Consider the following 23,011-nt stretch of genomic DNA (forward strand, 5'->3'; position numbering starts at 1 on the left):
CACACACATACGCACACACTGCACAGATTCTCATTCACTTTGAAAAAGGCAGAGGCAATGAGGAATAGTATAAGCGGGGTTTAACCAAGTCTTGCCAAGTCTGACAGAACTAGAAAAAATATGTTTTACCCTTCGTCATAAACAAAAGGGAATAGGAAAAGATGTGTTACTGGTGCTGTTTCCCCGAGGTGGAGCTTTTGCTGCATAAAACACTGAATGAAACTGGGCTGCTTCAAAGACATTTTATTCTAACAGCAGAAAGAAAACAGTCATTGCTGAAAAAACAACTTTTAATACTTTCTATACCAGAATAAAGTTCTGTCAACTGATGTATTATAATAATAAATAATGACCAAGAATAAACTTTAAATACAAAGTTTTCTACTTGTTACAAGCATAGCAACAAAATCCTCTACTCTATTGATCTCAGATTTCCTCCAAGATAGATTTTTTTCTTTGCGTAGGAATGTAGACAGTATTATGACCAGCATCACAGACTACAGAAGTTACAGGGAAAAAACTTGACATGTTTAGATATGAGAACCTGATGACATAGCATCACTGCGGCTGTCACTTGTTTGTATTACAAGTTACAAATGTTCTGGAAAGAAGGCCTGTGTCAGAGGGGGGATAAGGATGGTAGCACTGGACAAAATGGAATCAACACACACGCCACAAAAAAGAGGGGATGTTCCCAGTGTCACAAACAGAATTATTGCCTGTCGCATCTGACGATGCCCAGAAGACACAAAGAATACTGAAAGAGCTCCCAAAGTGCTAGAAATGGAATGTGGCTCTCATTTTTTTCCACTTTTTTAAAATTTTTTTCTTGATTTTTTTCTTCTTTTTTACTTATTTTTTTTTTTATTTTTCTTTGCTAAGATACCAAAGGCAGGGCAAACACACAGAAAGCAAGCGACTGGCAGAGTCACCAAACACAGTAGTGCAGTTAAAATCCTAAAGCTTACTACAGTCAGAAAGTTTCCAATAACATTTTCAGTCCTTTCTCTAGGATCATAGAAACAGTTGCATTAAGTTTATCAACTCGATTTAAGTAAGGCAGTGAGAACTAGACTAGGAAAACAAGAAAGCAGCTTGCTCTATGCCAGATGGGTCTGAGTTGAACAGAGACCTCATTTGCACTGAAACCTCGGTTAGATGACACCCTTTGACAGCATATGCAAACCGGATTCCTTATTAGCCTGAGATTCTTTCTGGTCTCAGGATAGCGCTAAGAATTTTATTTACATTGATTGCAGTTTAGTATTTCTGTAAACTGCTGTAGGCAGAGCTGAAGTTTTTAAGGCCCTGGGGTTTTATTGTGTGCTCCCAGCCTGCAAGGAAAGATTGACATTTTACTTTATTTTTTTTTTAAGTCTGAACAATTTTGTTTTAGAAGAAGTTGATACTTCAATACTTCTCTACCATCACAAGCAACAGCACCAGTTTCACGTCACTCAAAGGAAGTATGTGAAAAGGCGGAACCTTCGCATCGTTCGAGCAGATTCAAGAATAAACCTTGACCTGGTTTTCTCAAATCATTTTTTTAATCGCTTAACAATTTCATTACGGACCCTCAAAAATCTCCCTTTGTGTGGTGCAGAACTTGATAAATTTGGAGTATCCAATCAGTAGAAAAATCTAAAGTCTACAAAAATATAGAACACATTTGTTTTACAAAAACAGACATTTTAACTTAAACAGTTTTCTTCATTAAAGATAGAGAACAGGATGTTTAGATTCATACTTTAATACCAGCTATTTCCTAAGAGCTGCTGGAGAAGAAGATCGGGCTTTGTGTCTGCGACACATACAAAAGCCAACACAAGAAAAAATAATATCTGATAACAGGGACCAGAGCAGCCTTCATTCAAGTAAAGTTTTAAAAATCATAATTGAAAAACAACTTTCTATTTTCACATAGATTGCAGTTTCTCACCAGCGCTTTCTAAGGATAAGGCTGGCTGGCTTTACTAGCATTTTACGCAATGTACTTTACGATTTATTTTTAATATTCATCTTCTTCACCCAAACATTTTTTAAAAAAGAATTAAAAAGACAAGCAAGGAAGGGGGAAAAACATGTTTCTCAATACTGCAATTTGATCTAAAAAAAGGAATTATTCATCAAATCTGCAATGGACGTTTGTCTGCAGATACTTCCTGACCATTGATTTGGCTGTGTGTGTGTGTGTGTGTGTGTGTGTGTGTGTGTGTGTGGTTTTTTTTTTTTTTTTTTAATGCACATTTAAAATCGCAGTCCTCTGCAGTGTGGGTCAGCCCTGGCGCTGGCTGCGGTCCTTCTAAGGTTTCTCCGGGAGTGCAGAAGGACCCCACGTGAATTGATTTTCTCTGCAGTGACCTCTCCAGTCTGACTGGCACCGCACATCTCATTAGGGTGCTAGGCCAATGACAGCAGCTGGTATCAGATTATAGAGGTGTTTTCAACAACGAAAACGCAGCCCCTCCGGCTTCAAGGCAATGCTAAATCATTTAGATGGTATCGCTTTTCGGTTAAGAGCATTATTTTTGGACAAAGACGACTTTCCAGTTGGAAGGGCCCCTAGCTTTGTGGAGCTCTAAAGACACCGAGCATTTTTGAAATCACTTTTCTCCCACCTGCATTGTTTGGAAGTACTTGTTGCCGGGTAACAGTTTAGCAGCCATGTTCAAGGGCTGGGGGATTTCTTTTTAATATATATATAGATATCTTTTAAAATTTCTTTAAATGTTCTATACACTAGTGAGGGGGATTGTACATGATTTTTCCCCCTTGGAATGCAGTTAGCGAACTCTTTTAACAGATGCATCATCTTAAAACTGTGTAAAATAATATTGCAGTGTACAGTGGGTCTGCTCAGTTGCTCTCCTCCTGGCCCTTGCTACCCTCCTCTGTTGGCTCCACCGAGCTCCCTGCCTTGACAGCTGCGGGCTCCTCAAAATTTCCAGACGCCTCGGAGTCAACCCTGGAGCGCTTGAACCTGCGGTCGGGATACTGGCTGTTGTCGAAAGGCATGCGATGGACACAGAGGACGTGGGTCTTCAGGTTTCCCTTCTGAGAGGCACTGTACGGGCAGTAGCGGCACTGGAAAGGCCTGTGACCTAAGGGAAGAAAAAGTGGCTAGTCATCTCTGTGCTCATACCCTGCCCGCCCAGCGCCCAAAGGGTCAGGATCAGTATCACCAACATCATCAATGCTATTATTATTGCTTTGCAAAAATCAAATAATAAAAAACACAGAAGCACACAAACTCAGATTCCGAGGATCTTTCCATTCTACTCAAATTTATTTTTGTGGTACTGGAATTAAACCTAAGGCCTTCACACTGAGCTACATCTTAAAATGTTCTGGGTGTTTGTTTGTTTTGTTTTGTTTCTATTTTTTATTTTGAGGCAGGGTCATCCTAAACCACTGAGTTGCTCAGGCTAGGATTGAACTTGACATTATCTCCCAGAATTTTTAATCCAGACTTACTAGGAACAGAGGAAAGATCATCTAATGCCTAGGACTTTTTCAATAAAGGGTTCAATAAAGGGTTTCAATAAAGGGTTAAATAATAAACAGGTTAGGACAAAAATGAAACTAAATATATTATGTAAATACAGAATGAAAAGGGAAGCAAATTACTCCAATCCTTTATTGGTGAAATTTAAAACTTTGCTTATGGACACTGAAATTTGAATCTCATATAATTTTCAGGTGTGATAGAATATTCTCCTTTGGAACTTTTTTCCCAACCATTAAAAAAAAAAGACTTGGCCCACAGACTATACTTGGTAAATTCTAATTCTCCAAAGAAACCGTAAACCCCTCCACCTGAGATGCTGACTTGGGGCTCAGTGCAAACCTCTTTCCTAGCCTTCCATGAACTCCGAGTGGGTGAGCAAAGCAAGGAAGGGAGCTTGAAGGTGAGCTGAGAGAGGAATAGAAACCCAGCCCTGCCCTGAAGCAGAGCTGGAAGGCTGAGCTGGAGGGATCTGTGGACATAGCAGAAGCCAGGACCAAGCCAGGGCCTAGGCTGAGCAGAGAATCAAGGCCAGCACAAGTTTTTCAAAGTTAGATTTTGAATCCTGCTTCCTGCAGTGACACTTTTCTAGAAGCTTCTAATTTAAAATGGAAGATGGATTTTCATAGAAATCTACCTACACCTCTGAGCTTGATCTCTCTGCTCCAAACACACACACACGCATATATCCTGCTCTCTTAAAGATACAATAAAGATTTTAGGTTGGGAAGTTATGAGGGTGCCTTTCCTTTCTCCAGTGCTTGGCAGTGGGCAGGTCCCATTTCTGCAGGCCCATGAACCAGAGAGGTCAAGGCCCAGGGCTGGGCTTCAAGTGTGCAGAAACATAAACAAGTAAATAAGTGGACCCAAAAGCAGGTATCCCAGAAAACATCCACACACCAAGGTCAGCACTTCTTCTAGAGCACTCACAGCAGAAATCCGAGTAAAACAGCCTTGTTCCCAAAAAACCAGAAGCTGTCGAATGTTGAGATCTGAACCTCACCTTCCCACCAAATTTCACTCAGTGCTACATCCTTGGTTCTCTCTTAGTAGGTTTCATGAGTTCTCTTTCTTTTTCTTCTTCTTCTTCCTTGTAATCAACCAAGGCCCAAGACCACTCATTTCTACCTGTCCAAGCTTGCTCTTTGCAGTATCCCTTCAGGGCCGGGTGCTGTGTGTACAGCCTCTTTCCTGGGCTGTGAGCCCGGAATCCCCCAGAAGGCTCCCACGCCTCCAGCTCTTCACTTCCAGTCTGTCCTCCCCAAGGACACGAGAGTGAGTAGCTTAAGGAGAAGCCTCAGCCTCGGATTTCTTTGCATCAAATACTTGATGGCCACCCACCTCTCAGGGTCACCAGCACCTTCCTGGTTCAGCCCAAGCATCTCGTCAGCCTTCGAGTTGCCCATACCACACCCAACGCCAGATGGTCTATGCACAGAGACCTCTTTCTGTGGGGCCTCTTGCCTTTGCTTGATCTACCCTGTTCTTGATGTCCACTTCCGTTCTCTACAAGTCCAAACTGTACTCCTCTTTCAAGGCTCTGCTCAATGGGGTGCCTGCTTTGTGGGCTCTCGTGTGCATCTTGATCCCTGACAGTCCACGCCTTCCCAGGGTGAGAGCCACACCACTGCCATACCACAGTGGCACTCCAGCACAAGGCACAGAAAGCCTGCAGTGTATAACATCTTACTGCGTCACCTCACCTTTGCCCAAAGGAATGGTGGACTTTTAGATAATATGTGCTTCTCTTGTTTCTACTCTGAAAGGCTCAATTTGATCCACTTGTAGAAGCCAGTGTGCGAACTCTTGGAGGTTGGGGTGAAGAAAAAGAAAAAAGATAAGAAAAGTGCACTTCCCTGTGGCTTTCCTTGGTACCCTAAAAACATCATGAGTACCAAGAAAGAGAAAGAGTGTGATACCTCTTCTACCTTTCCACCATCCAGTTTTACCCTTAGGGATCATGTACTTCCCCCCGGAAAACACAGAAGGCTCTGGGATTGTTGAAAAAGCGCACTAAAAACAACATGTCTAGTGTCAGTTTAGGATTATAGAAGAAACAAAAATGGTTCATCACTTGGAGTTGGGGTGTAGACTGAGGACTGGATTAGGATGCTACTGTGCTTGGCATTTCATTTCAGTGTGTCCCGCATAGGTTCATACACTGGAAACCTGACCCCCAGTGTGGCAATTTTGAGAGGTGGTAGAATCTTTAAGATGTGGATCTATTTGGGCCTTGTGACACACGTCTGTAATCCCAGCACTCTGAAAGTGTGAGACAGAAAAACTGTATATTCAAGCCCAGCTTGGGTACCCTAGTGACTTTGCAAGGTTTGGTTTCAAAATTTAAAAAATTTTTTACAAATTACTAGAGATGTAGCTCAGTGTGAAGGCCCTGAGTTTGATGATCATTACCAAGGGAGGTGGGGGGAAGGGTAGATCCTGGCAGGAAATGGGTAGGCCATTGCGGGTACTCTCTTTAGACTGAATTAACGAGTTTTTGTAGGATGCGGGTCAGTTTCTGTTAGAGCAAGTTGTTACCAAAAACCAAGCCTGAATCTTGAATCTCTCTTGCTTCCTATCTTGCTACATGAACTCTTTTTCTTCATTGTGCTCCCACTACGGTGCTGTCTGGCATTATGGCCCTCACCGCAGTCAAACAGAAGCCAGACCCATGCTCTTGGAGCTCCAGAACTATGAGTTAAGCCTTTCTTCTTTATAAAATACTCAGACTCAGAAGTTTTGTTACAGAAGTAGAAAACTGACTAGGGCAGATATCAATAAGTTTTAGCAGATAGCAGACACTCCTAACCAAGAACCTCAGAGAGAACACTGCATCCCCAAGACTCAACCACTGAACTCATGAAGGTCCCTGTATACATGAAGCAACGTACAGCCGTCATTGAGAAAGGACTCAAGATATTCTGAAAGGAAACTTTTAGAAAAATAAAGGAGAACTCAAATGTTTAGATGGATACCTAAGAGATGCTTGAAGACCATCCCAAAAAAAGATCCAGGGATAACACTGAGACACCAAGAAGCCTAAGAATCATTTTAAATATTTTGTCCAAAGTAATTCAGAAATGAATATTTTCATGTCCCCATCAAAGGCCACTCGTTCTGTAGTGAGTCACAGCTGAGGGGTGACAAGTGTGCTAAATATCATGGCTCGGAAAAAAACTGGGGCTAGGTAATTGATCTACTTATCTTATAACAATAATTTATTGCTGGAAAATATCACTATTATATGGAAAATCTTTTGAGTTAAGAACTCCAAATAATAACTGGAGATTAAAAATAATTCCTTGGTACCACTGTGATCCAAAAAGAGTGACAAACTATGAAATAAGCCAGGTGCTATTGGTGAATCAACTGCAGTGCACCAGAATCACATGGATTCTTGCATTTCTCAGTGATGTTTTTGCTTGTCGACCAGAGCTGTTCATTGTATCTTTTATTATCATTACGGAATCGTAGCTCTTTCAGCCTTTCTCTACAGTCTCTGGGAGCTGTCATCACTGCAAACTGTATTACCACTGAGCCGGGCAGCTTGGCTCTTGGCACACTACATGGATGTCCCCTCTATTTGTAATGAGAGCCTTTTGGAATTGGCCAACTTGGTATAAAAGCACTTAGTACATTTTCCTCCCTGATCAATTTTAAAATATTAATAATGATTGTATCCTATGGTTAGATTCTGAATCTCTGCTTGGTAAAGTCAAAGACGATGTATGATAATTCTGGAAGATATGGATACTTCAGTGGTCAACTATCTATTGAGTCAGTTTTCTTTTTAACAAGTGAGATGGAAATCTGTTTGTAAATGCATCTGAAGCTAGGCATGGATATATTTGTAGAAGGAAATCTATGCAGTCCTGGAATCATAATAAATCCTGATCTTGCGATATGTATTGTAAGTAGAGGCTTTGTAGATAACAATGGTGGTAACCAAAGACTCCCGAGAACTACTTTCCACAGTGATTCTCATTCATTCCTATATAGTTATCATCACATTTGAACTAAATGACAATTTTATCGCAGGGTAATGCCAAGCCCATTGTACAGAAGAAAAGGTGAAGACCCAGCAAACCTGGAAGGTTTGATTTGAAAACATATTTTCAATGGATATAAGGTACTCATATACTTTAATTCTCCAAGAGCCTTGCAAAGATTATGGTTACGATGTGATTGCATAGCAAAAACTACACACATATAGCACTTATACTATACAGAGTTACAATGCATTTTTGTTGTGTATAATACTCTTCCTATACTTAAAAAAATACGAGTTATATTTCAGATAGTTGTTATATACTTTTAGCATATATAGAATATTATTCATAACAGAGGTACAGTCCTTTTGAGCTGTTGGTTGTACTAATGGAGACTGACAGAGAAGCAGGTGCTGTTGAGGAAAGATGGTTCCCTGTGCAGAGCAGTGATTGTAGAAGCTGTGAAACGTCCAGAAGAGAATGTTATGCTACGCTCCATCTACATCAAATATATACGAAAGCTTGATCCTTTGGTAATGGGAACCTTGATTCCCACGCAGAAATATGTTATTATGCAAGACAATTTTGGAGATGTGACATATCTCAGAGTCCTGCTAAATCTGGATAAAAAGTTTCAAGCATCTTTACCACAAACTGCCCAGGTGAGGCCCCTGATACTGGTACCAACACAGTGGTGTTGAGGCCTGTTGGCTTCTGCACAAAGAAGGGTAAGCCAGGGCTTCAGAACAGTCATTCAGTCAGTGGCCCTGAATACTTCACGGTGTGGTTTCAATAGCTATGCAGCGGGAGAGTTCGCCTAAAGCCAGAGGCAGCAGAGAGGCCTGTTTATATCTCCTGGAGGCTTTCTAACCTTCTGTGGATTTGGAGGAAATCAGATTTCTAGATGGAAATAAGTCATCCTCTCACCAGAGGAGAAACCATGCAGCTTGCAGGGTGACACTAAGTCAGGGCAGCCCTTACTTAGCCTGCAATCTTTGATCCACCATTATAATGAGACAAGGCCAGGCACACTGCTGGCACCATCATGGAGGGCTAGAGACAATGGCGGAGAGCCCCTGGGTCCATAAGTGGCCATGAAGAGTTAATAATACTCATTGATTTCTAAGAAGAAGCTTAAATACTGAGTTGAGTCCAATAGCTTCCATGGTGGTTGGATTTAAGAGACTAAGAAGCCACTTTGATCAGCTCCCCAGGGAGAAAACATCAAGCCAATTGCCCCTGCCAAGTCTGACCCCCTGAGAAGCAGCGCACCCCAGGGATGCCATTTGGCCAAACACAAGCACGCAGGGCTTCCTTGGTCTAGCATCTTCTTTAGTTTCCATTCTGGTGTTCACTCCCTCTTTGGCAGTGGACAGAGCGAGGTCCAGTGAGGAACTTGTGTTCAAACCATCACTTCCTCCTCCTTGAGGTCACAGGGCTGCATAACACCTTAAACTCCCGCTTCCACTGCCTGACCTTGATGACTCCAGGCTTCAGTTTCCACATCTTGAAAATGAGAAAATAAAACTCATATCTACAAGGAGGGCTGTGAGGGTCAAATGAGGCAACATGACAGATTGTCAAAGATAAAAGTGCTACCTAAGTGTCAGCGGCGTGTCACTCTAATGGTCGCTGTCTTTCTTGTTATGGTTATCTGTTAACATAAGCTGGATTAGCAGAGGTCTGGTTTTGTCCTTCACCAAAAGTATTGATTCATCCAATGCTATAGCACACAGCTGTATCCAAGCTGCTGGGGCGCTGAAAGGAAAGGATCACACCGCTTGGAAGGCTGAGGCAGGAAGTGTGAGCTCAGCCTGGGCAAATTAGCAACACCTTGTTTTAAAAGCTACAGTGGGTGGGAGATGTAGTTCAGTGTGAAAGTCCTGAGTTCAACTCCTTGTCCTTCAAGATGCAAGAGGTACTGATTCAACGAGTACTTCGTAGGCTGCTGTTGGGTGCAGGCCAGCCTTGAGGGATATGATTAGTTTAAACAATTGTCTTTCCTTGGGGTATTGACCTCTGAATGGAGGACCTAGGAACTGGAGTCATTTGAAGTCCAAAAGAATCAGTCATTGACAGTTGCTCGTCATGAGATGAGGTTTGGCCTCCATGAGCTGGAGTCCACTGTGAGACAATGAAGTAGCACTTTAAATAGCACAGTCCACTGTATGGTGTCAGTGATTAGGGAATTTCACACACTCCACTGTGAAGAACAGAAGAGATTGCAAGCCCTCTCTTATTCTTCTTCTGCAAAACTCCTGCATTTTTCTGCCTCTGGTCATATCACAATTTTCTTTATTTTCCAAATGCTCCATTCTCCTTCCTGCCTCAGGACCTTTGCACAATCCTCCCTCGTTCCCTCAGTCTGGAATCCTTCGTGCCTCATCTCATCCTCAAAAACCTCATCCTTTGGTTCACAGAACTGCTGCTTCTGCTTCGGGAATGCCTTCCATAATTATGCTTAATAGCTGCGAGACTTAGTAAAACAAACTCCGTACAGCTTCTAGCATCAGTATCTGAACAAATAAAACAATCACAGCTGCTTTCCCCATCAGGCAGATTCAACTTTTGGAGGCAAGGGCTGGACTTTTACTTGAATTTTTGTTTGTTTATTTTTTTGTTTTGGTTTGTTCTGATTAATGCTGTTACTCACCATGCCACATGACGTTTCTGGCACATCACAGATGTCCTTCAAGTGTTTTTCAAGCAAAGGAACTTGGGAAAGAGGAGAGGGGAAAGCTCAGTGCCACTGCAGGGAGAATGACAGGAAGCCAAGCCGGAGCAGGCTCCTAGGAACAGGTCCGTGTGGTAGGGAGAGGCGCACTGGCAGAGATGGGAAATGCCAGGCTCACAGGCCCTGGGCTCAGGGAGCAAGGGAGAGACAAGCCCTTTCCAGCCCTGCTGCAACACAGCGCCACGGCACCCCCAGTCCTCACCTGCCTGCAGCTAGGGTCCCAAGCCCTGAAGTGCCCGATGGGGGCCTCTCTAACTAACGACCCCGCCTTCCCCTCTTTACCTCTCACTCAGAGGCCATCAACATTTCCCGTCACTGCCATGCGAAAAGTAAGTACATCATACATTAATTTGTATTGTCACTGTGCTGTAGAGCCGTGGTAAAGAGCACATTCATTTTTAATCCACTATGAATAATATATAAATATGTATACAGTGTGGAGGGTCAAGAGGGGTAAGGAGAAAGCAAGTCGTACATTGTTTATAACAAAAGTGGAGAAACGGGATATTTTTCTTCTTTGCACGATGGAAATATCTATTCTTTCCCTGTACCTAAAGAGGAGAGAAAAATGCCTGTCCATTAGGGAACCATCCATTAATTACAGCTCAGCACAGGGCAGCGGGGTTTGTGGAAGAGATGGGGCTGCAGCTCTGGGGCTTCCAGAGTCTCCAAGCGGGTGACTTCTTCTCAAGTGTGCGGTGGCAGGTAGGAGAGTGTGGATCAGGGAGGTGACCGGCCTTTGGAGTGCTGTCCCAGAGCCGTGCAGATCTTGCCAAGGCTCCCTCCCTCCTCCAGTCTCATTAGCAGGAGTTGCCTCTATTTGTCCAGCAGGAAGATGCCGTGACCAAAACATGACCACAACATTTCACAAGCTAGAAAACCTGGGCCCCGAAAGAGGAAATAATTGTCCAAAGCCTGGGCTGTGCAGTCAGCTGGCTTCTGATTAGGTTGTTTCTAAACACATGCCTGTCTCCCCACTGCTTCCGGTCTCTGCCCTTCACCCACTTTACCCGAGGACTCTCCAGAACTGAAAGCTTCAGGGAGGAATCAAAGATGCTCTGGAAGGTGGCCCATGAGCACACTGAAAGGTTGTGTGTTGTTCGCGTGTGTGCTTGTGTGATGTTCCACACACTTCTCATCCACCTTCCTCATGGACGTAGGAATCATAGTGGTCTCCAGGAGTCAGACTTGAACCCTAGGGACATTTTCTTTGGAATATGGAGCCAAAGAATCTGGTCATCTCTCAACATCCTCAAAGGTTTGGTTTCAAGGCTCCTTGCCCCATTCACACAAAATTCTGTGGTTGCTCAAGTGCCTTATATAAAAGAGCAAGAGTTCTTGCATTTAACCCACTCATATCTCCCATATGCTTTAAATTGTGTCCAGATTATTTATAATATTTAATATAATCTCAGTACAATATAAACAATTTCCCTGCTATGTTGTTTAGGGAATAACAGCATAACAATGTCTGCACATGCAAAAGCAGACCTATCAATGGCAGACTTAATACAACAATACAGGAATGAGAATCAAGGTGTAAAATGCTCACACAACCAGGGCTGCAAGACATTGAGGGTTTGGGGGAGTTGGAGGCTACTGCATGGTGGATTCACAACTCCACAGTATTCACACGGAGTCTACTTGGTACTCAGTGCATGGAAAGATCAAGTTTTGATCTTTGAAAATTTCTGAAATTTTCCCTAAATACTTTTGGTCTACCATTGATTGAATCTGCAGGTGTGGAACCTACAGATGGGCAGTCAGCAGATCTAGAGAACCAACTGTGAGTCGAAGCTACCCCAGAGAGGTGTCTTATATTCACACTTGATGATGCTTTCTTCTAGAAGGTCCAGGTGATAGAAAGAAGCCCTCAGTGGTAGCTTCATACATGTGCATAAGGTTTAAGATGAGACACCTTCAAATGGTATCAAGAGGTCTCTAACAACACCAGATCTCCCATGGTGCCTAAACCAAAGCCCACTGGTTTAAAGGACTGAAGTCTTTAAAGGACTGAAGTCCTTTAAACCAGAGCCATTTGCAAAATGCATGCTGGTAGGTTAGAAAAGGGCTCCACCTATAGGAGGCTAGCCTGGTAGGTTAGAAATTTGACCTTGAGAGATGGGCCATACTGCCTAGGAGGAAGCTATAGGCATGGTGGCATCAGCAAGTTTATGGCCATCAGGCCTTTCGGAGGATACTCTGGCCTCCACCTTTGCAATCTGAAGTTCCACAGCCCTCACTGCTCCCCTTCAGTGTTCATGGCTTTGTCCCTGAAGCTGCAAACTAGGAAGATACCAATGCCAGACACATTACAACCCTTCCTTCTGACCCAAGAACAGCAGAGGCGATAAGACCATAAAGACACAGAAACGCACATTGAGCCTACAGAAAGCCATTTTCTGAACTGCATATATTATCTTTTTTTAATAAATTTCCCTAATTCCAAATAGGCAAGAAAGATTCCAATCAGGTACATAATTTATGTTTTCAGTTTTTTAAAGATATTCATCCATCTAATCAAAAATGCTAAAACACTTTGGAATATCCTTAGTACAAATAATTTGAGGTTTTAAAATTTCCTCTGATTTGGGTTTTAATTTAAAAGGCTACTCCATAAAAGTACATATTTTCAAAGTGAATTTTGATCTATGTGGTAATGGATTGAAGACACCATTCGTGTTTAGCTTAGCATGTGGAATATAGATGTGTGGATATAGAAGGATTAGTATTCACGAATATATTTCCCTGTGTTATCAGTTGAGAGAGCCTAGAAAAGATGATATTCTTAAAAGAAAAAGAGCCACACATGTCTATTCCTTGGAGAAACAACTGATTCTGGGGCTAGGGAAGAAAATATACAAAACTATCTTATAATATTTTGTGGTAGAAAACAAAGACTTGCTAAAAAAGAAAAGAAAGCAAATATTGAAGGGGGCATAGGGATATCTCAAGGTAACAGTAAGCCAGCTAAACAACCCCCAAAGCTCACAGCTACAACAATTTGAGCAAGAAAGTACATAATGCAGTGCTGAATTATAAAGTGAAGTATAAAATAAATATCTACAAGTCATACCGACATAAATGATTGAATTAATATATACATGGGGAAGCATAAAGAAATGCCCTGTGCATTCCAGATAATTTACATAGCTCCTCTCCCTCCCCAGAGATGCGGAACACAATTCCCCACTCCTTACATGAGGGCTGCAGCCTGGCCCTCCCGCCAAAGGAGAAACACGGAAAGGCAGCAAAGTCTAACTTTACAGGGGAGAAACTTTACAGGGCCGGGGATGTAGCTCAGTGGCACAGTGCCTGCCTGGCAAGCACGAGGTCGTGAGTTTGATTCCCAGTACAAAAAAAACATCACAGAGTGGAGGAACAGAGTGGTCAGTACCACCTCGACCAGGTCATCAAGGTCAGGTTAATGGCAGGAGCTCCTGATTTGATACAGAAAGAACTAAGGGAATAGGGATAAAATATAGACTTGACTTATCAGTAGTGTATCAATATGGGTTCATTAATTGTGACAAATATACTAATGTAAGCTGTTAATAATAGGGGAAACTGGATGGGAAACATATGGGAATTCTCTGTACTATCTAGGAAACTTTTGTAGATCTAAATCTAGGCTAAAATGAATTTTATTTTAAAAGTTTCTTAAATAGTGAATTCGGCTGAACAGGGCGATACCGACACCCCATATTGTGAAGTGGCCACCACTAATGTCTTACTTCTCAGAACCATGCGTGTGGCACTTAACTTTTCTTGGCGACATTTGAACTTCAGGAATGGGAAGCAGCACGTTGGTACCTATGGACCAATTGCCTAAGGACAGAGAAGGCAACTGCAGAACAGGGTCTGAGAAATGATCTCGGTCCCACTCGGCCACAAAGTGCTTTTATTACTCAGCAGGATGCTTAAAATGGGGGATGGCAGCTCCATGGCACACACTCAGAAACAAACCTCATGTGTCTCATGAATTCCATATGTTTTGGGCCAAATATTTTGGCTATTTAGCTTTTCTGGGTTTTGTTTTCTCATCTGTAAAATGGGTATAATGATAGCTCACTAGGAGTTGTTTACTGCACAAATTACATGAGCTAGGTCTACAAAATGCTTACACAATGCGAGACATGTAGAGTTAAAAGAATATTTAATGGACATGGCCACATGTATCAAAATATTTCATCTAGTACCTAGGGAAAGGTATCCTTGAAGTAGTACTTGGTATCTAGTTTGATTTCTCTGACTTTTTGAGTTTTTCCACTGGACATGGTGGAGGCGAGGGACTGAATCAGAGCCTTTCCACTAAGCTTCATCCTCAACCCTTTTATTTATTTTTTATTTTAGGTCAGGTTCTCACTAAATCTCTAACTTGGAATCCTCCTGCCTCAGCCTACCAGAGTGCTACATGGGATTTCAAGTGTGCCTTAGACAATACTGAAGTCAGGTATCACAACTCTCCATTTGCCGGATGAAGACACTGAGGTTCTGAGAAGTTGCATCTTCACTCAGAGCCACAGAGCCAGACAAGGCAGTGCCTTGTTTTGGGTCAGCAGCCAGTGCTGGACAAACTATGACTTCACTGCCTCCTGACCGGTAGGGCCAAGCTCATGGAGCACAAAAGCCTTGAGGAGGCTGGATTGCAGGAGGCACCTGCAGAGAAGCACTCTTGAGCATAGGAGTAGGTAGGGTCCCGGGGCAGGGCTCAGTTCCACCACCTCCCACACAGCCCAGAACCGCCTTAGGCGGCCAGGCGCTGTCCTCGGCTCCATGGGACACCCTGCCCCTCCCCTTGCCCTCCCCTAGACCCCTGCAGGCTGCTGCCCTGTGGAGCCCAACCTGCCTGGGTGGTGGTCAGCCACACGGCGACACACAGCCACAGCCACTATTGATCCAGGATCTTAAATCATCCCCCGGATTTTATGAAAGCATTTATGTTTATCATTAAATAACCTTCAAAGGGTCGATGAACTTACTTTCCTTTTTTGAAGATTTTTTAGATGTGTAATATAATAATACTCTAATGATGCCCAGAGTTTGTCTCTGGGCGAGCGCATTTAATCCTGGAAGAAAGGCTGGGAGAGGATGGAGACAGAGGACGCTGGCTTCCAGGAGAGGAGGATGCAGGGGACACCCCAGAGGCCCTCTCATCTCTGCCAGCCTTGGAGGTGGGGCGCTTGGAACACGGTGTGTGTGTGTGGGGGGGTGCTAAATGCAACCATGATTGTGATTGTGTTTGAGGTCCAGAAAAATTACTATTGTGTCAGAGCCACGTACTATTCCTGAAAGCTGGTGTTGCTTTTTCAAGTTTTTAATGAATCCATTTCTAAATATTAAGTGGAATCATTAAGGTGGTTTTCAGGATGGGAAACCTGAGAGGAAAAAAGCACTAAAATCAGCAGATGTGGCCCCACCTGTGCACACATTTAACACCCACATCTGCCTCCCTTGGGCTTCCCGGGCTACACACAATTATCTAAAGCTCCTGTGCAGCAAGACGGGGTCTTTGGGGACCAACAGGCTCAATAGCCCACCACAACCCAGCAGAGGCCACTGCCCGCCCCCCTCCGTCCTGCCTGCACTGCTGTCCACCCGCCCCCCGGACTTGTGCAGCTCCTTGTTTCTCTCCAGGGCATCTTGTTCCCTTGGTCCCTTTCCAGTCTTCATCCCTTCCTAATACACACTGCCATTCCTACTAGAAATTGCTCAGCTCCTGCTCCTTAACCTCCTTCCAGGAAGACCCGCCATTCCTCCTGGAAGCCTGTGAAACTGGCCTCCTGGAGGCCCACAGGATTAGGTACTTAGATGTGTCCTGCCAGGCAGCCTTCAGCAACAGCTGCCTGTGACCCAGGCTTGGATTGCGTTGTCCTCTGCCTTCTCTCTAGGGAGCTGGAAACACTTGCTGGGTCCTGGAGGAAGCAGAATTTGTTCTCCTTAAGCAGCTGCTTCCCCAGGGTGGGCGACCTGCCCTGCCCAGCCTGAGTTTTCTCAAAGAGCCTGGGTGGCAGACAGCAAAGTGGGGCCTGATGAGGCCGCCCACGGCTTGCTCTGGTCTCAGCCTTAGTCTTGCTTGGAGCTCACAGCCCCACCTGGCTCCTCTCCACGCTGCTGCTCCTCTCCTTGAACTGGGTTTCCTTCCTCAGCACACCCCCCACTCTGGACAGGCGATCTCCCCGTTTCCTCCCTGCAAACTGCCTCCTCTTGGCTGTGCTCCATACTTGAAATGCCCAGCCTACCCGTTCATTTCCTCCCTGGGCAAATCTGGGCGCCCTGGGTGCCTGTAGACTTGCATTCTCCGTGCTCAAAGACAGGACTGCTGCAGGTTTTGGCCACGTTCAGGTGCGCCTTGGCTCACTCGATGGCTTTGTATTTGCCCGTTTCCCGCAGCAAATGCGCAGTCTCCAGATCACACCCCCACGCTTGCTTTGTTCTCTCCACGGTTTTTCCACTTCCTGGGTCAAGGCTGGCACTACCCACCCAGATTTGAGTTCCAAAGTACACAGGCTGCCCCAGACGGTGGCCACGTTATGGGGTGGGGTGACCTTGGATCGCATTGCTCTCTGGATCTCCTTGTATTCACCCTCCTCAGAGGTCACAAGCTGGAGGCCCACACAGGTTTTTTTTGTTTGCCCCAATACTATTTTTTTTTTAAAGAAATTGTAATGCACAGCCAAATGTTTCAAAATAAAAACGATTTCACATGAAAAAGAAAAAAAAATCATGGAGTTGCAGTTTCTCTTGAAAAGTCAGAAGATCTGGCAAGATCTTCCTGGAGGCAGACTCTGCTGAGCTAGGTCCCTCCACAACCAGGTCCCGCAATCCGGCACCGCTTCCTGGAACTCACTGGCTGGCACCATTTTGCCCTTTGGCTGGCTACACCCCGGGGCACCCCAGCCAAACACTTGGTGGGCATCCGGAGTTTTCAGTCTCTGCTTTGTGCATTTCTTGGCTCACACCCTTGTATCACCTTCTTTGGGGGTGAGGGAGGGAGTCTGAGTGAGGTTTTGGGGTGGTTTTTCATTCAGCAGATGGGTCTGCATTCCTGTACACACCCAGTGAAATAAACAAGTGGGTGGTCTCTGCTGGTTCAATGGTTTTCTGCTTTCCATTGTGTCCCTTAAAATGAATACATCAGCCCTTAATTGTAGTTTCTGTTTTATTGTATAATTTAAATATGGGAGGGGGGCCAGTATTGAAACTTGGTTTGGGCCAAGGGTGTGCTGAGCACTGTGTCCCACTAGAAAAGACACCACTGTGTGTAGGGGCTCGACACAGAGCACTTTCAGTAGATAAATACCCAATCCATGAAAAGCTGGTACCCAAGGTTATCGTGAGTAATTCGCTACCTGCAGCATCTTTCATAAGCACATTAGTGCATTTCTTTCAGGGCGGAAGCTCATTCGGGCTGTGGATCCTCTCACCAAAAACAGCGTAGCTGGAGCAGTCACATTCCATCAAAATTCAGTGCTGCTGTGTTGTATTAATGTGAGTTATGTGTGTGAGAGAATCACACATCCCTCTTTCCATAAAGGAATCAGACACCCGCCATCCATACCCACAGTATATATTCATATAAATGGGCATGGTGGATTTACTTAAAAATAGCTATTTTTATCAAACCCAACTCAACAAATTGGTACTGAGAACAATAGAAAATTACAAAGTGAAAGGGAAAGATAGAAACATAAACTTTCCAACCTTCAGCCGTCACTGACTGTCGCTAATGTTGTCACATGCCAAAAATAAATAAATACAATAAAGCTGCGGAGAGAGCCTTTTTTCCTCCATGAAGTCACAAAGGAAATGCTACTCCTTTCTTCTCTTTTTTCCCCCCTATAAAAGGCTCTCTCTTAAAAATCAAAGGTGTCAGACTTCGTTTTCTTTTGCTGGCATGATCCAGAATATGGCTGAGGAATGACAGATGTCGGCACCCAGCTGCAGTGAAGCATGCTAAAGTTTCCGTCTAATCCACTTATTTCTCTGTAGTCACGTAAACCAAAACAAATGGGCAGGGCTTTACATTAGGAGAAGGAAAAAACCCACAGCAGCGGACTTCGTTGCATAATGCAGACTCCACGCCATCTTGGTATCATTTTCCCTTGTGCAGAGGGAGGGAGAGAGACCTTAGGGAGGAGCCAGGCCTCCCCAAGTGTGGCCCCAGCGAGGCAACTCCCGTGTCCCTCGGCTCTGTGCAAGATAAGGCTCCTCAAGTGAGAGGGGAATTGGGACAAGGCAAGGGGATTTAGGAGCACGTGGAGGCCCAAGAGCAAGTGCTTACGTGCAGGCTCACACCAGCTCCCCTTTGCACATATACACACACACTCACTTACACACACACACTTAAACACACACTCCTGGGTTTGGGAGCTGCTAAACTAAGTTGATCAGTTTAATCACCAGCACCATCGTTTTCAACTACTTGAATAAATCCAGAGGAATTATAAACGGAGCCCGTGTGTAATTAAAGTGTGGGTTGTTAGACTCTTCATTTAATAAAACACTTGAAAAGAAAAGCCCTCATAGGCTTAGCAGTGCCCGCCGGGAGCCAGGGTAAGCACCCGCCAGGGCGCACGCTTCTTTGCAGCATGTAGGGTGACCACCTCCTGAACCCGGTCCCCTTTAAATCTTGTAAGGAGAGAGCCAGGATCAGGAGTCTTGGGGCTCTGTCACCGCCTGAGCTCTAGCAGCTGCGAAGCACTCTTTCAGCGCAAGTCACAAGGAGAGATGTGACGGATTTCGCCCATGGCAGAATGGCGTTCTGTTTCTGGCCCTTCAGGCAAAAACAGTAAAGGCAAAGAGGAAAATTTGAGATTTCCCCCCTTAAACTTCCCACAACAACCTCAGCAAACCACATGACTCGCCTTCTACAATCTCCCTGGTGTGTTCACTGCTACTTTGGCAGGGAATCAGAATTACTGTTATATAAATTCCATCTGATGCCAGCGCGACCATCTGTGAGTAAAACTGCTTCACCTACGTCTGCCTGCAAAGCCACTCTCCCAGAGACAAGGGAGAAGGGGGAAAAAATTTGATTAATTTGCAGAATGCTTGTGATTTGCTCATATATTATTATAACTGCTCATCAGCACATGACAAATTCCCAGCCCTCGGTGCGGGCACCCGTTTGGTTTCAGCAGTTCCTTGCGTCGACACCTGACAGACTGCAGGGCCTCTAATGACTTTCAGATGCTTACAAACAGTAATTCTATCTTCAGAATAAAAAGAAAAATCCGTAGGAAGAAAAGAGGAGCGAGTTCGTCTATTTCATTTCCTTCCTGTATATCAACATGATTTAACGCAAAGGGCGGCGGCAGCTCCAGCAGAGGCTGCCCAGGCCTGGCCACCACCACCTGCGGAGACAAAGACCCCCAGTCTTCGGGGACACGGAGGCGGCGGAGGCCACACTCAGGGTGGTGCCAGGGTGCCTGCCACCGTGGAGTGCCTCTGTCCCTCCCTCTGCAGTCCAGATCCCTTCGGTTCGTCCACCTTTAATAACCTCTCAGGTTCCTGGAGAACACATCTGCCTCCTAACTGCGGTTGGATTTCTGGCTCCCCCCTCCCTTTTTTCTTTGCTTTTAAAACTCTGATTATGCCTTCTGAAGCCCTGCCTCTGTGCTTGATTGCCTGTTTTAGATTAGAGATTTTAGCAAGGAGACAAAGACTTCAGAATGCACATCAGTCCCGCATATGAGGACCCACAGAAGGAAAGGCGATAAAATGCAATGCGCCATCTGTCCACAAACAATAACCTGCGTGTTTGGAGGCTCACAAATTATTTAGCACACAACCTTCCCAAATTACAGAGCCTTGAAACAGAGCAGAGCCTGGGAGTGAGACCCTCTTTGATGTCCTGTGGTATTTCCCACCCCCCTCGCCCTTGCCCCCAAATTGATTGCTAACAGTTGAGGAATGTCTCAGTGACAAGTGGATTTTTATTATCCGGATCTTCCAATTGCATTTGCCTGGGATGGAGAAGGGACCCCCGACACCCGCCACAGAGCTTTCAGAGCAACCGGCCCAGATGCACAGTCTGTCTCCTCGGCCTGGGGGGTGAGGGGAGGTGCTCTCTGAGTAGACCCCATGCCTGGAACAGAAACATCCTGCTCAAGTCTGCCTGCTTGGAGAGTTTGCTTACTCTGCAAGGATACTAGAGATTTTGTTCAGGGGAAATCCATGTGCACCGACTGGTACCCCACCCCACTTCCAATTTTCTCTTTAGAAACGTGTTCTAATACCTTTCCTAGCTCAAATGGTTATGACTCACGGGCCATAAATTTCTCATAATAGCCAGTATCTTTAGTCAAGCTACAAAATTCTTTCTAAATGGATTTACTAAAATGGAAGGGAAAGAAAGAATAAATGTTGCCATGAGAGGAAAAAAATAATCACTGTGATTTGTGGTGGGGCATCTTTTAATAGATACTACTCCTTGTCTTTTGTTTTAAGAATGGGATGGGCCACTGGCTGATAAAGTGTCAAGACTCCAACCTAGCATCGTATTTATTCCTCACATTTCCCTATAAAGTAGGTGCTATTATGATAATCTTCCCATTTCCCAGACAGGAAAACTGAGGTGCAAAGACATTAGGTGCCTGAGTGAAGCAAGAAATGCAACAGCTGGTGTCTGAAGCCAGGTGTTCCAGCTCCAGACACTTTCTCTGAACTAACGAAGCATGCCCAAGCTCCTGCTTTAAGGATGAGTTTACAAAGGCAGTAACTGAGTATCAAAAATTCCAATGGAAAACTTTACATGTTTATTAATAAACAACCAAACAAACACATACTTCATAAATGAAAGCATTTCTTTCCTGAGTCTCAAAATAGACACATCGTTACTTAGAGAGAGAGACTAGACCTGAATGTGAGCTAAATGAGCCTTCATTATTCAATTTGTCAAGAAAGCTGAATGATCTGGACTCAGCCCCTTTCTGGTGGCTTCCTCCCCATACCCCTGCTGCAGGCCCCAGCTCCCCTGTCCCCTCAGCCAGGCTTAGGTTGCTCTGGGTCCTACTTTACTGCACTTCTTTTCTCCTCTAGAAAAGTAGTCCCATCTGACTAGTATTTACTCCCAATCACTATCTGACAAAGCTGTGCGCCCACTAGGTGTCAAGTAAAGAAATTCGCATTTCTGGGCAAGCAGGAAGTCCCAAGGGTGCCCAGTACAGTGGTCCAAATGTAAGCTTGTTTCCCAGACTCCCCTAACCTGAAGCTGATTAAGCTGGCATTTATACACATACTTTGGCTAAAACCGGGCTAGGATGGAGGAAGAAGAGGAGCCTCACTTGCATTCAAACAACCAGATGTTTATTTATTTTAGGTTTTAGAATACACCATGCCAAATGACAAGCCGCTTAGAAATGTCTGCTTTCTGATATCAAGCAACAAAACCCAATTCTGTGTTTGCAGCCCGAGTAACCAGGATGGATGCCTATCTGTTTCTTTCTCTTTTCATCATCACTACTATCGTCTGTTCTTAAGCACAGACAGAGTGGCCAGCTGCCAATGGCCTCAGTGTCTGCTGGTCATTTAAAACATGCAAGTGCTCCCAGGCACCTTCTGAAGACCCGGGTTCTCTTCACACGAGGACATCTTCCAGTTTTTATTTTCTTTCGGATAACCTCATTGTCATAATAACCACCGTCAATCAGAAATCTTATCCAAACTCCTTCCTCTCCCAAAATAATTTGGAAAACTGGAAAGACAAAGAAGAAATGAGCTTTTGAATTGAAACATGCAGATACTTTTTCAGTCTCAAATATTGACTCTTCCAAACAACCAAAGAGGGTCCAGCAGTATTAAGTGGAAGCCCCAAGTGACTCCAGACAGGACACAAACAATTTAACAAGAGGGATGAACACCATGATCCAGGCATTGAGAGCTGACAGGCCTAACAATGACACTCAACTCTATGGCTGTGAGCAGGCTTTTCCAGCGCTCCAGAGCCTCAGTTTCCCCACCGGTCAAAGCAGTGAATTCGAGTGCTTTCTCAGAGAAAGTGGTCAGGTCCAGTGGGGTATCAGATGGGAGGAAACCAACACAGAGCCCGGGGCAGAGCGTGGACCTCCCCAATGGCTAGGACCATCAATGTTGGCAGCTATTATTCAGCAGGGGCACCTCCTTGCCGGATCTGGCCACCAACTCTCCAACCAGACCCCAGGGAGAGCATAAGGTGAGGGGTAACCGGGTCTGTATGCAGCCCACATAAAGCCGTACCAGGGCTTTCTCAGATAAAAGGCAGAGAGCTGCCACAAGCTTTAGAAACTCCAGTACTGCCTCTCAGGTACACACTTAGCTTAAATGAAATAGTGAGGTCCATCAGTATAAAGTGGGGGTTTCAGAGGCTGCGGTAAGAAAATTAAAGCCACCAAGTGAGAGCGTTTTATGCATGCAGGATAACTGCCTTTTGATATAGCTTTTTACTACACATTTGGTATTATGGATCCATAACAGATAAATGTGTATCGTGCAATATATAAAAGTGCCAGCAATTGTCAATATGCATTCACATGCTGTATTAAGAATATTCTATAAAAGACTCTCAAAATATGATGGATGTGCACGAGTAAGTGAGTGATGCTGCTGATGAAAATTTGGGGAAAGTGCATCTTAAGCCCTAAGGAGGTTTATTAGGCACAGCAGCCCAAACTCAGCTGACATTTAGAAAAGTCCCCTGATACCCAGAACAAAGAATCCTCATGCACAGTCTTTCAAAGCAAGGATTTAAAAACACACATAAAAACGAAATGTATAAATTCCAGAATCTAGGTTCGGGTGGTA

The 23,011-nt window shown here is 44.4% G+C and overlaps 1 protein-coding gene across 14 annotated transcripts in view; it reads right to left on the minus strand.

Moving 5' to 3' along the window:
* Nucleotides 1–228: 228 nt before the first annotated feature.
* Nucleotides 229–23,011, minus strand: part of Znf536 (zinc finger protein 536) — a 432,561-nt gene continuing 409,778 nt past the window's right edge. For all 14 annotated transcript variants that reach the window (XM_063253420.1, XM_063253411.1, XM_063253418.1 and 11 more), the window contains one exon: nucleotides 229–3,101. In XM_063253420.1, the coding sequence (XP_063109490.1) occupies nucleotides 2,857–3,101 (245 nt within the window). In that variant the 3' untranslated portion in view covers nucleotides 229–2,856. The remainder of the gene's footprint in view (nucleotides 3,102–23,011) is intronic.

This window comes from Cavia porcellus, unplaced genomic scaffold, assembly GCF_034190915.1.
Source record: "Cavia porcellus strain 051 isolate PalLab524CR breed Dunkin Hartley unplaced genomic scaffold, mCavPor4.1 scaffold_7, whole genome shotgun sequence".
In the NCBI taxonomy this organism is placed as follows: Eukaryota; Metazoa; Chordata; class Mammalia; order Rodentia; family Caviidae; genus Cavia; species Cavia porcellus.